Here is a 16,620-nt window from a genome sequence, read left to right on the forward strand (position 1 = left end):
CTGTGCAAAGTCTTTCCGTTTTCTTTCTTTTGTTGACCGACAGCAGCAGTTCTCGTGCTGTCCAAACATGTATTGGTTTCAAATAGTGTTTTTTAAATCTTACAGCATTGTATTAAAGTCCAATAAAGATTTCCTCATTGGCTTCAGCGGCAAAACCATAGCGGCAATAGCTTTGTGTATCAATTTGCGTTTGAACAATGTAATGGTACATTTACAATCGACCGTGCTTCTGGTCTCAGGTGTATAGCGCCCTCAATGTCGAATTCTTGCAACTACTTTCGTTCATATCTTAAATCCAATATAAACTTCAGAGCTTGAGTTTCTGATTCAGTTTAAAGCTATAACACTAAGATACGAAGACATATTTTTCAGCAGAAACCAAAAATAAAGCGGTAAAGAATAGGAAATTACATAAATGGGAAATTTTAATAATGATTTAACAACGCTGCCATCCAGAATTTTGTAAATAATTATCAAATATGCTTTGAAAATTGTGACCACATATAAGCATTCTATTTTTAAGCTTCCACATTTTCTCATTCAGCCATAGATTGATTGAACACTCATGATCTGGCGTGGAGCTGTATCATCTTTTACATAGCGTATAAAAGTTGTTGAACTTAATAACATAAACTTCCTCAAAAGGCTACTACCAATCCAAGTCTTCATCGTCCACTCATTTTCACATTCTTGCCATTTATTAGATACCGCTAATAAACTTTCACATCTATCCTACTGTTATTAAGGTGTACGCACCTCGTCGATCATCGAAACTCTAAAAGTTTGAAACATTTGCTGTAACTTTCTTCAATAAAACCTTAGATCACTGAGCATGCAACTTTTGGATCTAGAGAAGAAAAATAAGCTGTTGAAATCCAATATGGCCGCTCTGCCCTGTGTTAATCCTCAGGAGGAAAATTTTTCACAACAAAGAAGACACGATGCGAATTGTATTTCACTAACGAGTGACAATAGCTGTACCATGTAGTCCTAACTTTTAATGAGATTTTCATCATATTTTTCTGTAAAGCGTATTTTGTATGAAGATTACAACACAGTGCATTGTATGATACGCAATGTGCTTTTTAAATGGACCCCTGATGCAAACATTTTCCTACCAAAATTCACACATTTAAAAAAGGTAAAATTTCAACGAATTTCTAAGCTCATTATTTTCCTGCATTCAGAAAGAGTAATTATCATTCAACATAAGAGAGACACCATACCCTAATAAAATAATTTAACATATGTAATTAATATTTTGATATGTGTATTGTGAAAAATGCTTGATTTTTTTTTGTTTCTGAAGAAAATATTCCGAAAATTTAATGATTTTGACAAAGTCAGTGATTGTTACACGAGCTTTATCGCTATTTTACATCTACAAACAATGTGGTTTGAACGATTTTCGTCTGGTGTTAAAATATACTATTATGATCATTTCCACGTGTGATTTTGGCAAGAAAATATCGTCTGCTAGTCACGTGACTATGTCAAAATCCCAACATTTGCACAAATTTCGTTGCTACTTACAGAGAAATGTATTCTCGGCTACTTTAAAGTCATTACGATCAGAAATTCAAAAAACTTGATCCTCGGACACTCTGGGTCTGAGTCTCAGACCTATGCCTTAAATACCAGATACATGTATTTGTAAAATTTACAAAAATACGGCAATAGCAAAGACCTTTCAAATCCTGATGTACCCTGCTTGAGTATTATCGGTTATCTCATGTCGGTTGAAAAAGATGAAATTCAAAGTGACACCAAAATACAGATATAAAAGCTCACACTATTGTCATGATCTTCCATGGTTCCATATTCAATAAATCAGTTCCAGTTCTACGTCAAAACTCGTCGTCAGTTCCAGCTTCTTTCCCAAAAAGTTGTTACACTATAACCAGCATCCAACCATATAATATTGTTTAATTTGGATGGGTATCATGACAGGGTTTTCACTAGGATATCTGACTGGCTAGAATTTGAAAGTACATAGGGAGAACACGCGAGAGGCTAAGGGGGAAGTGTCAGAAGGGGTGCCCCTATCTTGCATGGAAAATTTTGAGAAATTGATGTGTGCAATGCTGCAGTCTGGTTTAATCTTAGAGGTGTTTTAAATTTGCATCTTTACTGAGTAAAACTGTTAGAAAAACCCAATGGGGAGAGTACGAGAGAGGGGTGTCCCCCCTCTCGAATTGAAAATTTCGAGAAATTGATGTGTGCAATGGTGCAATTTGAGATGTTTCAATTTATTTTGTACAAAACATTGAGCAACCCCCTTCTTCCTCTCCACATTTTGAGCACCCCCCCCCCCAATTCCTTCAACCACCTAGGCCATAGGCCTAAATTATGACGGCTCCCTAAAATCATGCCCCCTCTTTACTTTGCTATGAATTGCATTTCATCTTTGTCACAGTAAATTGCAATTTAGATTTGCTTAGACTGTTTTAAAATTTAGAATCAATACCAAAAAGAAATGTCACAACCAAAGAGAGTACTCTGCAGTGCGTTCAACCGTTCAACCTGAATCTGAGGAACCGCAAGGGACTGGGCCTGGGACTGGGGTCCGAGTTTTATTTCCTTTTTCCCACCATGCTGTGCGTAGGTCACACAGGGGTCAAAATAGGTAGGTCAGCTACTTCCTGATTTCACTTGTACATACGTCGCGTGAACGGCTAGTCTTTCTGGGGGAAAAATGAGTGAACTGAAGTGGGCGCTCCAGAATGGGGACCTTGAGGCCATCAAAGAACATGTGGAAAAGCCGGTAAGTTGGATAGAACGGCGTATGCGACAGCTTTCCCGCTGATTGCTGTCAAAAACATGAGTTGAAGTGGGCGGTGCAGTGCGACTCGACTGAGTCCATTTTCTATACTGTATACATTGCGTGCCAATCAACCAACTCCCTTTCCGCTGCGTGTGGCTTCATTCCACCATCTCACCCACCCTGTCACTGATTATTCATACCTGCCGTTCATGGCATTCATATGCGATCAATCCAGTCATAGAGTGTTACTCACCTGTAATTGTATTTCTTAATTTCTTCAAAATTACTCATGACATTCGTGCTGTTCAGTAAATGGATGTCCTCTCATTTGAACTTACTGTATTGCACCTCTGTAAATCAGTATACTTGACTCCCATTCTTAAAATCAGCACTACATTGTACACAGTCCCTCCACGGGGGACTGTGCATTGTAGAAGTAGATTCTCGCCATTTTTATTGCATCAATCAATCATATATATAAATATATAGATAGATAGATAGATAGATAGATAGATAGATAGATAGATAGATAGATATGGTAAAAATTAATAACAAATAGAAAACGACATAGGCGTTACTCAGAGTTTTACGCTACATGTGTCCTCTGTATTCTTTGTAGGGATCATCAGACGAATGGTTGAACATATCTTATCTTTTAATGCTTTGATAATATATATATATATATATATATATATATATATATATATATATATATATATATATATATATATATATATATATATATATTTTAAAACAAAATAAGTATATATATATATATATATACAAAACACACACACGTACAATAAAGATTATATATATATATTATATATATATATTATAATATATATATATATATATATATATATATATATATATATATATATATATATATTATATATATATATACAAGTCGGGTTCTCCAGAAGGGGATTTATAGGGTTGGGCCACCCCTCCGTTATTTGGAGCAATATGAAAATGTGTTAATACTGTACAAAGAATACATTTTACAGCAAAAAATTATGCAAATTATACATTGTTATGTAAATTAACAGCCCCTCTATATTTTCAAGCTGTTAAGAACAGTGCAGGTGTTGATTCTTCCAAATTGAAAAATGATTCATAGTGAGTCAGATTTGTTGATGGCAGTATGCTGCTATAACCCCTTCAACAACATGGTTTAACCCAATGCTATTGCTTTCAATCATAAAGTTAGACCTCTAATAGGAAATGGGGTGCAAAAGTAATTTCCTCCAGGAGCATCCTCTTCAACACTTGACAGAAGAAAATGGTCAAAGTTTTCCTGTAAAAGTTTCAAGTTTTATTAGTGGGCCTATAGATGTATTTTTCAATTATATTTTAAATATCTTTGTTTTAAGTGTCAACTATGGTTTCTTGTTGTGCATCCCAAAGCATCTTAACACACCCACTGTCATGTTGTCAACACCACATCTGTATTGTACAAGCACTGTCCGATATTATTTCAGTTTGAATTCTTGTCCGGACCAGAATTCACTTTTCAAATATAAAAATGCATTTTACAACAAACATTGCATCTAGTCCTTTTGAAAGGAAGTTTATGGGATCAGCAAATGAAGCTAAGAATAGACATTTTACTTATGAAGATTCAATGAAACCTTTATTTGCTAGAACTGAAGTCAGCTGCACTTTGGTAGACTTATACCTGTGTAATCTGATCCAATACAAGTCACATTTCGGATCGAAATGGAATTATGTGTCTTTACCTTTAAACTGCCAGAACTACTGGCATACAGTGAAAAAGTCAGTGAATTCCAATCATCAATATCCAGTGTATATAAAGATATTTGGAAGCGTATTTGCTCTTTTGTTGATAGTTAAGGTAGAATGCGCCTCAGGGTCAGATATTCAGATTCTGTATTCTTTTAGCCTACTACTTGTAGGCTTGAAGCTTATGGAAAAAATAAAGTTTTCCCTGGCTTAGTTTTGTAAAAACCAGAATTTTTATTTTTTCCCCAATAGAGGTACTGTAACACAGGGATGGCAGCCATTATGAATTCTAAATACATCGGTAAATATGGGATGATTAGTCTTTATTACAAAACGTTTTCATAGTGATCCCAAATTTTATTCTTGATGTTGAAAATATATGGTTGAAATTTTGCTCAAGAAAAGTTTGAGCGAACTCAAAGGAGATTTTCCCATTTAAGAGCAAACCTTGCTTGTGGAAATAATTTTGTTGTTTATAGGTACTGCATATTTCACACCTACAAGCAGCATAAGATCAGAGTACTCATGAACTTTGACCCAGCGCTCCTCTGGTAACAAAATTGAACGAATCACTTCCCACTAAGTAAAAAATAGCAAAAATACAAAAATTACTGTATTCAGTATTATTGTATTCAGTACCAGAAGTACGGTATTGTACAATGATAACATGCACTATTTATGTTTAATGACTGCCACAAATTTTTTCACCTATTCAGTGTTTCCACATATTTGTAGGGTCAGGGGTCAACAGTAACTTTGCAGTGCTAATGTAATGTTGAGTTTTTCTCAAGGGTCTATGATTAATACGTGAAGTTAGGTTTGGTCATTAACACTCTGCACACATAACACGGCAGAACTAACTAGAATAATTTGATGACATGTAGGAACCCCATACCAAGTGTAGATTTTCATTGTTTTGTCAGGACTGTGACATGATTTAAATGATATATCAGTAAATATGGGGTACTATTTCATGAGAAAATACGGCATATTTGACAGGAGGTGATGCAGTGTTCCATCCAGGCTGTAGCAATTTGGGATTCCTGCAATATTGCAAGCTGTGCCTTGCCTGTCAAACACTGAAGAGGGTTTTGTCCTGCAATTGCACAACTTCCACCAATTCATATTTACTTTCTGATCACATATACATTAGTGCCTATTGACAGCCAGGTTATAATGTGTTAAAGGGCCAGTAATGCTAACTTTTGATGATTTTTCACTACTTTTATTTTTAATGTCAACCATAATATTTTGTCCTACTTCCATTCATAAGCATATTTTTCATCTACCTCCATAAGCATGTTGAGATACACAGTATTCAGCATGTAAAAGCAGCATGTGCATGTGTAGACAGCATTGCTTTTGTTGACAAGTGAATTCTGTTCGGGACTAAAATTCAAATGAAGACAATAACATTTTACACATATAGATGCTATGCTGACAAGCTAAATAGAGGTGTTCCAAGGTTCTTTTAAGAGTAGAATAAGAACTTGCTTTTGAGATGCAAAATAAAAATGGTGAAAAAAATCATCAAAAGTTAGCATTGCTGGTCCTGTTTGTACATTTTCTAAGTCTTTACCAAATGATAATTGAGTGCAGTCCTTGATTATATCTCTCTTAATGACATATACCCTTCCAATAGACTTTTAGACCTCTGATCTATAAAACATTATTTGATCATTCCATTACCATGCCCTGTCCGTCGCATTTAATGGTTCAGCTGAACTATGTGACCGACCACAAATACGCAATAATAGTTTGTTTTTGTGCCCTTGAATATGAATAATATCGTAAACATCTTAACTGTACAGCTAAAACGTAAACTGTAATTTGTACAAAGATTATAATCAGTAACAAAATAAAATGGAACACTTGTGGGCCAAGTTTAGACACTTTTTGAAAAAATCTCAAAATTTGCAAATTTTTTACAGCGCGCGCACTACTCACTGACAGTTTTGGGGCCCTGTTGTCGTTCGCATGAGAAATTTTTGTAAATTTTGACGGTTTTTGAGGGTTTGTTGATAATATAATGGAAATAACAGACTCCACCCTGACCATTAACGTTTATTTATGGGCGCGGGCGAGAGGAACGCCAAAATATTTTGCTTTCCTCTCGCCCCGCCCGTAAATAAACGTTAATGGTCAGCGCATCGCCCGTTATTTCTATAACAGTTGTGATGGTTATTACATTTTAAGTGACATGTCATGGTGTGAACATAATTAAGTCCTAATTATTATTGGGATGTGAAAATCATTGCGAAACCTTCCTCATATCCAATGCAGTCCAATAGTAGATCAGTTCACTTGGTGTATTTTCTCTGAAAAACCAATCAGACTGGTTGCAGTGAAACGAAGAATTTTTGTAAAAGATATATATTTTAAACTCCCCTCCCCACCTTGTTACATAATGGCATGGGGGCATACTAGCTCTCCTCTTTCTGAAGTATCCAGGATGACACACTGGCAATACAAGTGGCATTGTTTAAAATGGAAGTAACAAAGGGTGTTCAGTCATTATAATTTTTCAGTGACTAAGCAACAAGGAACCCCCTCCGGGCACTCCATGGACGAAAGCAAACTGCACACGACATAATATACGCGGTGAAGACAAGCACATTATGGAGTGCAAAGTTTCCTTGAGTCAATTATGAGTCTGGATGGGATACATTATTGCTATTATTTTATAGTTTTGGCAATGTCAGTGAATTTGTAGATGCAGCTGTAATATAATACACAATACTGGAAAACATGTCTTTTTATATAGCATCCTTATTTAGTGAATTTAGCCAAGTCTGTCATTCGCTAAATTAAGATGCCGCTAATTAAACTTTTCCCTCTATTTAATATGGTTACAGTGACGTTTTGGCTAAATAGGATAAACCTGGAAATCGATGGGACTCCGGTACAAACAGGCGCATGCGCGAATGCTCATAGATATACATGTATTTCTGTATGCGTTTGTACACATGGGTTTGTTCGCGCCGCCATCACATGATCTTTTTGGGCATACTGAGTCTGTAGAACACATTTGGTTCTATTTATTCCGGAGTTGAACCGTTCAAAATTGCGTGATTGCGATGAAAAGTAGAAAATGTTAAAAAAAGCATTCAGCTAACAGAAAGTGTTTTACAGTACAACAGTATTTAGAAGTGAGCTTGTTTGATATCATCATTGTAGTGGTAGAAATATACTCATCTGAGGTTGCCTTTTACGGGTTTCAAACACACTGTGTAGGATGCTGTCGAATTTTAATATATACGTAGTTCAATATGATTAATGCATTCTTCACTTTTGCTGTATATTGTTTGTATTTAATTTTTACACAAAGTTATTCCACTTCCCGATCGTATAAAGAGGATAGAAACTGTATGACAGAATCAAAGCTACATCATCTGTCACTTGTAAATTTATTTTGCCTTAGATTTATTATGTGTGTAGAATACAGTTTCGCAGTCCACACCCAAAATTTTGTTAAAATACCCAGTTGGTGAGCATATTCTCTACCTAGTCTGTGTGTTATGTCAAGTGTTATTGCTTGGCTTTGGAAACCTTGGTAAATAATTTGGGAACCCTGGTAACATTTCTGCTGTTCCGTATTCTGATTCAGTGTTTGCATTGATATACCAAGGGGGAACTTCAGCAAAATGATTGGGGAACTCCGTGTACATTTACCTGCATACTGACCTTAACACAAAGATTGTATTGGAAATGTAATGTGTTATTTTTCACAATCCAATTTTAGTGTGGACTAAAATTTATTATCATCAGTATCATTACATACCATAAAATTACTAGTACATAATTGCCCCATTTTACCGATACTTTCATATGAGCCTGCTGCACCATTTTACAAGTGGTATAGCCACAACCTGATGACGTCAAATCGCCGTACACAATACACAGTGCCATAATTACAAGGCATGTGTGTTTTGTGTACGGCGATTTGACGTCATGAGTTTGTGGCTATACCACTTGTAAAATGGTGCCGAGCATGCACATATTAATGGTATTTGCACTGCAGAGCAATAACCTTATGTCAATGAGCACTTGTACACGCTTGCTACTTTGGTTTGGGAACAACTGGTATCTTATACTGTAAGCATACTGAAAATGGTTGTGCACAAACTATACAACTTCACAAGAGAAACAAGTTTTTGGCGTGGAAGATTTTAAACACGAACACTGTGACAAAGAGTGCTGTATATTTTCATCAAAGAGAGAAGATCACATTTCTGAAAGTTTTGCTATTATTACACCTCAGTGTACTGTTCTTTCCTTCGTGATAACACAAGATTTGCAGGGATGGCAACAGAATTCATCGCAAACTTTGGTGCAACTTTGCTGAGTGTGGCATACTTGCACTGTGTCTCTGTGGGGTAATGTCACATGTGGTACATAACTTTGTGTTAGCCAGGCAAATACTTTTAGTTTCATCTGATTTCCAAGAGAAGAAAGAAAATTATCATTTTCCAAAACAAAACTAGTTTGTAAATACATGTTTTTCAAAAGATACAGGTATTGTCACTTCAACCCTTTCACCCCCAGTTCCCTGTATACAGGTCCAACTTTACCATAGAAAACAATGGATTTGGGACAAACCATGGTGGTGAAAGGGTTAAACTAGTATGGGACTTGAAAGTGAAAGACTTTAAAGCAGGACGATTATGGTGCAAGCTACCGGTAATGGAGAAAATCTTCAATGAAATAATCATGCCTTTGACGACTCCCATCATTCATTTTTGAATATGTTTTGATATAGTCTGTGGGTGTGGAGTTCAGAATCATATTCATAGCCAGTCAGAATATTGATTGATCAGACCTGTATATCATATACATATTATGACACATCCAGTTTAGTTCCTGTTTCCATTTTTTTTTCAAATCAGGGATTCGATGTGAACCAGGAAATTCATCAGGGTCGTAATGGTCTTCATATTGCTGCTGATTATGGCCAGTTGGAAGTCCTGCAATATCTAGTTTCAAAAGACATTGATGTAAACGTAAGTCTTTAGTTTTACACCTTTGCACTGCTCATACAAAGCATGAGGCAAACTCTGGTGATGAGCCAATGGATTCCTTGAAACTATTCAACTTTGAACATGCAGACTGTTCTGCACATAGGGGGTACGGGCACCTTGAAACAGTAAACGGTATGGAAGGTTGTTCTGTACGGCTTCTTGAGCGCACACAAAATTCTATTTCTGGATTGTCAATGGGGAGAAAAAGTTGTAAATTTGATTGTATTCTCATTATTTTGGCAGAAAGCAAATTCATTTTTGCATTCTTTTCCCCACAAGTATGTTGCAATGCAAAGTTTGTAAATGGCCAGTAGCTGCAACTTTTCATGAATTTTTCATTATTTTTGTTTTGTACGTCAATCGCAAGTTCTTGTTCTACTCCCCAAAGCATGTTGAAACACCCACCATTCAGCTTGTCAACACATCAACACAGCCTTTATAGACATGTATAATGCATTGTTATTGTTTACATTTAAATATTCTAGTCCAGGCCAGAATTCTCATGTCAACAGATAAACAATGCATTCTACACATATACTGGTTGAGTTGACAAGCTGAATATTGTGTACATATCGCATGTCAACATGACTTGAAGTAGAACAAGAAATTCTAGGTGACATAAAAAAGACATGTCTGAAAAATTATTAAAAATTACAGCGTATTTTGTTTTCCTCACATCAGCTTCCAGACAAACACGGTATCACACCGTTGCTATCGGCAATATTGAAGGTCACACGGAATGTGTCAGGTATTTGCTCAGTAAGGTAAGTACTCTTTTATCATTACACCAGGCTTAGTTCTGCATAATTACTACAAAATTGTATTAAAAAAATTGAGTCATAATCTTATTATTTGATATTCAGCCAAGCTGCATGAATGTATGTGACAACAAATGAAGTTTACATGGTGAGGGTTAAAGGTATACTGTCACCTGTTCCAATTTTGCCACAGTTACCATGGAAAGAGAAAATCTAACCAATCACAGATTCTAAGGAGGTGGCCGCTTTTTTAAAAACATAGCGCTCACATGGGCAATTTGAATACCAAGGAATACCCCTTTGACCATATATGGTCATACTTAGATTACAGGTGACTGTATACCTTTAAAGAGCCTGTAGCTTTAACATTTAATGATTATTTCAACATTGTTTTGCATATCAATAGCAGTTTTTTGTTCTACTCTCCAAAGCATGTTCAAACACCAACTATTTAGCTTGTCAGTGCAGTGTTTATACGTGCAGAATGCACGGTTATTGTTTACATTTGAATTCCAGTCTGGACCAAAATTCACTTGTCAACAATAACGATGCAGTGTACACTTGGTGCCGCCTTAGGGGCAACATCAAAAGTTCAATATAATAAATCTAACTTAATTGCTTAAGTTTGGCCTCAGACCCCCCCCCCCCCTTCTAACTTAACTGACCTAAAATTGAAAAAGATTGAGGACTCATACCCTGTACTAATTCTTTCAAACGACTTACCAATGTACCATTGAATTATATGAAAATTGAAAACCATTATAAAGTAACACAAATACGGGTGACTGGATCGATTTAGCGTACGAAAAGCAGCCTTGAAATCGTACAATTTGCCAAAAAGACGTTAAATCGTTTTTGACTGCACAGAAATTAATTTGGCCAAAAACCCCCCACCCCTAAACTTAAGCAATTAAATTTTTTTCAAACATCGATCTTTTGACGTTGCCCCTTAGTTGACAAGCTGAATACTGTGTATCTCAACATGCTCTGAGGAGTAGAGCAAGAAACTGTAGTTGACATTTAGATGAAAATAGTGAAAAAAAACCATCAAAAGTCACAGCTTCTGCCACTTTAATGTTTCCCAACTCTTTCTTTTACTTCAAATTTTAGGGTGCAAAGAAGGACGGCAAAGCACCAGACGGCTCATCTTACATCGAATGTGCAGAAAGTAACGACATGAAGGAATTGCTGAAGTAAAAAAACGAACAACAAAAAAAGGAAATATTCTTTCAATGTCTTTGTTCTCTTTTGTAAACAATTCTCTTTTGTATAAAATGAGTAAAAAACTTTGCAACAAGGAAAAGCTTTCAGTAGACTATAGAGGGCAGTGTTCCTTACCGCAAGAGTGATGATAGAGGGCGGTATACTAGATTATGAAAAGAAATAATAGTTGAAGTGTGATCATGACAGAACCTGGGAAGGTTTAATTTTATTTTGAAGTTAAATGATATAAGTTAAATTAAGCAAGCATTACTGTCAATTGTGTGATGTCAATTGTATGTTTGTTTCCGCTATGCACAGATGGCAAGTAGGAAAATATTGTGCAGCCAACTATGTTTATGTTGCATTAGGTTTCCCCTCCAACTAAATGAGTACATGGTTTGCAAAAGGATTTTTAGATGAAAATTATGTGAGTAGCAATGCTGCAATATCTTCAAACACCCTATCAGATGTTGGAGTGTAAAATTTGTAATCTGGTATTGCCATGTAGGTGCAGTGTTTGCTACATTTTATCGGCCATTTTGTTTTATTCTGCTCTCGGATTGATCATTGATCCTTATGAAAGCATTGTTCAAATATTACTCTTTTTTCCATCACAAACCTTTTCAAGCATTGTCTTTGTACACAAACAATTCAACCTCTAAAACGTATTCTGTATAAGTTAAAGATGCTCAGAGGTATGGAAGTTCCGACAGAAAATCTTATTTATGGAAAAGGGCAGAACGAACAAAGTCATCTTAAAATCTAAAGATGATGAAAAGTACTTCACTTTTTAATAAGTAACCTTGTATACTTCCACTGAGAATTATATCGTACCAGTATATTGATGGTTCTAATAAAGCAATCTGATTGGTTGAGACATGACAAGAACAGTGCTATATATGTGATATAGCACGGTTGACACATGCTCGAGCTCTCCACAAGATAAGAATCCTTTATGATGTTCCATGCCAGAATTTCAATATACTGTTATGATATAATAGCAATAAACAACACCCAGCGATGGTATACCACTCGGTTTTGACCAGTTCACTCCATATATGAAGTTGCTAATGCTCATGCGCTTATATCGTGAACTGGTCGAAATCTCGTGGTGAACTGTCGCTGCATGTGGTTTATTGCAGAAATACAATTTTGTCCTATGTTGTAAATTATTGGTCACAATGCTTGATGTGCTTTCAATTTGCCTTTGCTGGGTCATTGGATGTTGGGAAAGCAGGCAGTATTACTCTGCAAGCATTTTTGCAAACTTCCCCACTATTTGTAATTCTTGACAAACAGCTTGATCACAAACCAAAATGACTCAGGAAAGGCTGATTTTAGTGCGAGTCATTCAGCTCCCTGTCTCATACGTGTCAAGTTATCAACGAACAAAATTATCAATAAGTTGCTCTGTGAACTTTGACCTTAACATTTCTGGTGTTTTGTTTGTTTGCACTTTCTTACCTCCTATTATGATTTCAAACCAGTACATCCAAAGATATGTGTTCTGCTACAGGTGCAATTGTCATTCAGCTGTTACAAGCTTGCATTGAATTAACTTACACATGCGATGCATGTCAGAGTCTGTTTGTTGTATATTGTGGTCATATATTTAAAGGCTGGTTGTCAAAAGTACAAAAATCAATTTTGTCCAGAGTGTAAACTTTACCGAGGCCACTTCAAATTGTCAAGTAGTGTAGTTTGACATTGAAAAAAATCAATAAGCAGGTTTGACTTTAAATTTTACATGTACTGGTATTGCTGTTTCCTGTGTCTTGCATACCCATGATGTAGTGGGATAGTCCAGTCTCATATTGCCATGGCAACCAGATTTTTATTTCTCAGTCAGATACAGCATCATGCATCCATGTAGAGGATGGATTCAGTTAGGATTTTACTAGTCGGTGTCAGGAATAAATTTGTCTGGATTTTTACAGATTTTTCTGATGTTCGCTTTGATAAGAGGAAACCAGGTTGTCACATTTACTGCACTAAATGACGTACAGAAGGGTTACTTTTTTAGTATTGTAGCGGCCGTAGATTAACCCATTGACCTACCCTCTTTGTCTAATGGAATTGCCCAATTTTCAAACTGGCACTGCCAGTTACTTTGATAATTGTAGGGAGAGTAGAGAGTGCGTAGATTTGCTTTGCAGGTTTATCCAGGTGAAGTAAAACTGTTGACAGCCATTTGTGCAATTTTTTGCCTCAACTTCATGATCTACTGTTCCAGAGATGATGTAGAGCAACTCATCGGGGAAACTATACTTACAATAATTTTGTTCCCATGGAACTCATCTATAATGTGTTGTACATGACGTAAGCATATTGGATGTACTGGCACAACAGAGTCTGATGACTCTCTCAACAAAAAGGCACGAGGGACTGTCAACATTTTACCATGAGCATAGACGTATGGTAATCTCTTCATTTCGGCTGCTGCCACCATGATGTTACATTGTAAACCAAGAAAACGGAATCATGCTATTTTTATGGACCCTCAGCAATTGTAGCTTATTGCATGCACATGTTATTAGTGAATACAGTGGTATTCACACTAGATTAGCTAGATTTTTACGAACATTCTTTGTACAATTACTATGCAATGTACTGGTGCGCCTGAAAAGCATATCAATTATTCTGACACTTTTCTACTTAGGATGCCCTCTGTGTTTCTCTTCAGATACATGTAGTTGGGGACGCTGTCGCATGTCTAAAATTATGTTTTGTTAAGGTAGTATGCGTCTCGAAAGCGAAAGACTTAAACTTTTGCTCAAACTTTCCTTAAGAAATCTTTCAACCATTCTTTTTTCAAAATGAAGAATAAAAATCACGGGTCACCATGCCAATTTTGGTACTAGAGAATCAAGTAACCCAAGAATTATGGATATTTTATTGAAAATTCAAAATGGCCACCATCCATTGTTAACTCTATGGGGAAAAATAAAATTTTGAAATTTGAAAAACTAAGCCGGTGAAAAGTTTTCTTACACCAAGAGCTTTAAAATGAACCCCAACAAGTGATATAGCAGAAAAGAATTGTATAAATTTGAAAGTCTGAATATGTGTCCCGAGGCGCATTCTACCTTAAACCGTGGGCTCTTTTTGTATAGGGTCTATGGCTTCACAGAACCAGGGGGGATTCTTGCTCTTGGGCCTACGGACTAGATGACCTTTTGAACTACTGTGAGAGTGTTGTTACATTTTGTTTGCAAAGGATCATCAGATGTTGAAAATCCTTGCCAGTAGAACACACAAAGTAGTGAAAATTATTCTGATGCACTGTTCACGCTGCATCTCTGTGTGCAAACAGTTTTTAAACTCAACTTTACATACACTAGTCAGTATATGATTACCCAGACACCACATATTTGCATATATCCATATATGGTAGAAAGACTGTCAACCACGTTGGCTTACAAAATACTAAGTAGCACTATTCGGTTTTGGTTCAGCACACTTTTCTATGTGCCCCAAAAGAAACTCAATGATTGCCATTGACTTAATTCCTTTGAACTTGGCACACAACCTGGCCATGAATGTAAACAAGGTTACAACGTATGGGCTGATGTCTATTTTTTGTATCCACTCTTGTATTGTTTTTATCAATTGTACGCATACCTCTCTGAATCTGAAATCAACACCATTTATTAAAGTGAATAAAAAAGCCACAAATTAAAAGTTTAAGTTTGTTGTTGTTCATTTTACTCTGCACTGAAGAAACTGAGGGTGAACAAATGCACAGGTAATAGCATAGAAAGCTGTTGGATCAGTTGATGTCCAGTGCGAATGATATGTATGTGTGTGTGATATGGTGTGTGTGTGTGTGTGTGTAGTACATGTATGTCTGAATGTATGTGAGTGATGTGTGTGAGTAGTAAGTCTGAATGTATGTAATGTGCATGTGTATCTCAATGTGCGTAAAGTGTGTGTGTGTGTGATATGTACATGTATATGTGTGGGCGTGTGTAGTACATGTATGTCTGAATGTATGTGGGTATGTGTGTGAGTAGTAAGTCTGAATGTATGTAACGTGCATGTGTATTTAAATGTGCATAAAGTGTGTGTGTGTGTGTGTGTGATATGTACATGTATATGTGTGGGCGTGTGTAGTACATGTATGTCTGAATGTATGTGGGTGATGTGTGTGAAGAGTATGTCTGAATAACATGTGTGTATATCTAAATGTGCGTAATGTGTGTGTGTAGTACGTCATTGTAGAGAACTCAATCTACCATAAGTACTTCCCTTCATCCATTTTTAGCGTACTTAGTTGACATGATATTCCGTTGGTGTAAACATACTGGTTGACACATTGTGGTCCAGGGGTCCTTCAAAAGCTGTTGCAGTGAATGTTGCATGATTCAGTGAAGTACCTCCAGACTGCATTGAAGGACTCCCTTAGTCCTTGTAACCTCAAAATAGCAAATGGATTTGTCCAATGCTGTAACCACACAGTAGAATTAGTATGTACTTTACCTGACACTGCGACTTTAGTATGTGAACATGGTTTCTGTGTATATATGTCACTTCACAGAAATCAGGGACGGAGAAAATAGCTGGCAGCCGGCAAAAACAACCGGCTGCCAGCTAAAATGTGCCGGCTGTGCAAATTTAGTGGAAGTAAAACATCAGGACATTTTGCACAAAGTTTATGTGTAGATATACCACTTGTAACCACCTGTACTTTAATTTTTGCCAACTGTAACCAAAATTTTCTACATCCCTGGAATGGTGTAATTTACAAAGCCTGGAATTTGAAGAGCTTACACATACACATTTGTGCCACGCGGCTTTGGGTCTGGTCGATCCAACCATAGATTTTATGTCCATGTTCCAATGCAATGCACTTGTAACAGATGCCCAAACTTTCAGAATTGCTCTCCACACAAAAAACAGTATACCATTCCAATCGCAAATGATGCCAAAACAATGAAACACTACAGGATGTATACTTTTCTTCAGAAAGACTGGTTTTCTTCGAATTCAACAACAGCAGCTTAGTTTCTATCATGGAATCCAACATGCATGTTTCCTTTAGAAAATCAACAGGTGCCTCTAATAAAGCTTTGTTCGCAGTCTGTGAGCGGGTAGGTTTTCACTCAAAATGATGAAAAACAAACAATGTTTA

The 16,620-nt window shown here is 36.4% G+C and overlaps 1 protein-coding gene across 1 annotated transcript; it reads left to right on the top strand.

Moving 5' to 3' along the window:
* Positions 1-2,617: 2,617 nt before the first annotated feature.
* LOC139121608 (myotrophin-like) lies at positions 2,618-15,176 on the top strand. The gene is given in 5 exon segments (XM_070686651.1): positions 2,618-2,764; positions 9,397-9,510; positions 10,210-10,249; positions 10,252-10,292; positions 11,397-15,176. Coding segments are annotated over 5 exon segments (351 nt in total). The 5' UTR covers positions 2,618-2,695; the 3' UTR covers positions 11,484-15,176.
* Positions 15,177-16,620: the final 1,444 nt, after the last annotated feature.

The sequence above is a fragment of the Ptychodera flava genome, chromosome 21, assembly GCF_041260155.1.
Source record: "Ptychodera flava strain L36383 chromosome 21, AS_Pfla_20210202, whole genome shotgun sequence".
NCBI lineage: Eukaryota > Metazoa > Hemichordata > Enteropneusta > Ptychoderidae > Ptychodera > Ptychodera flava.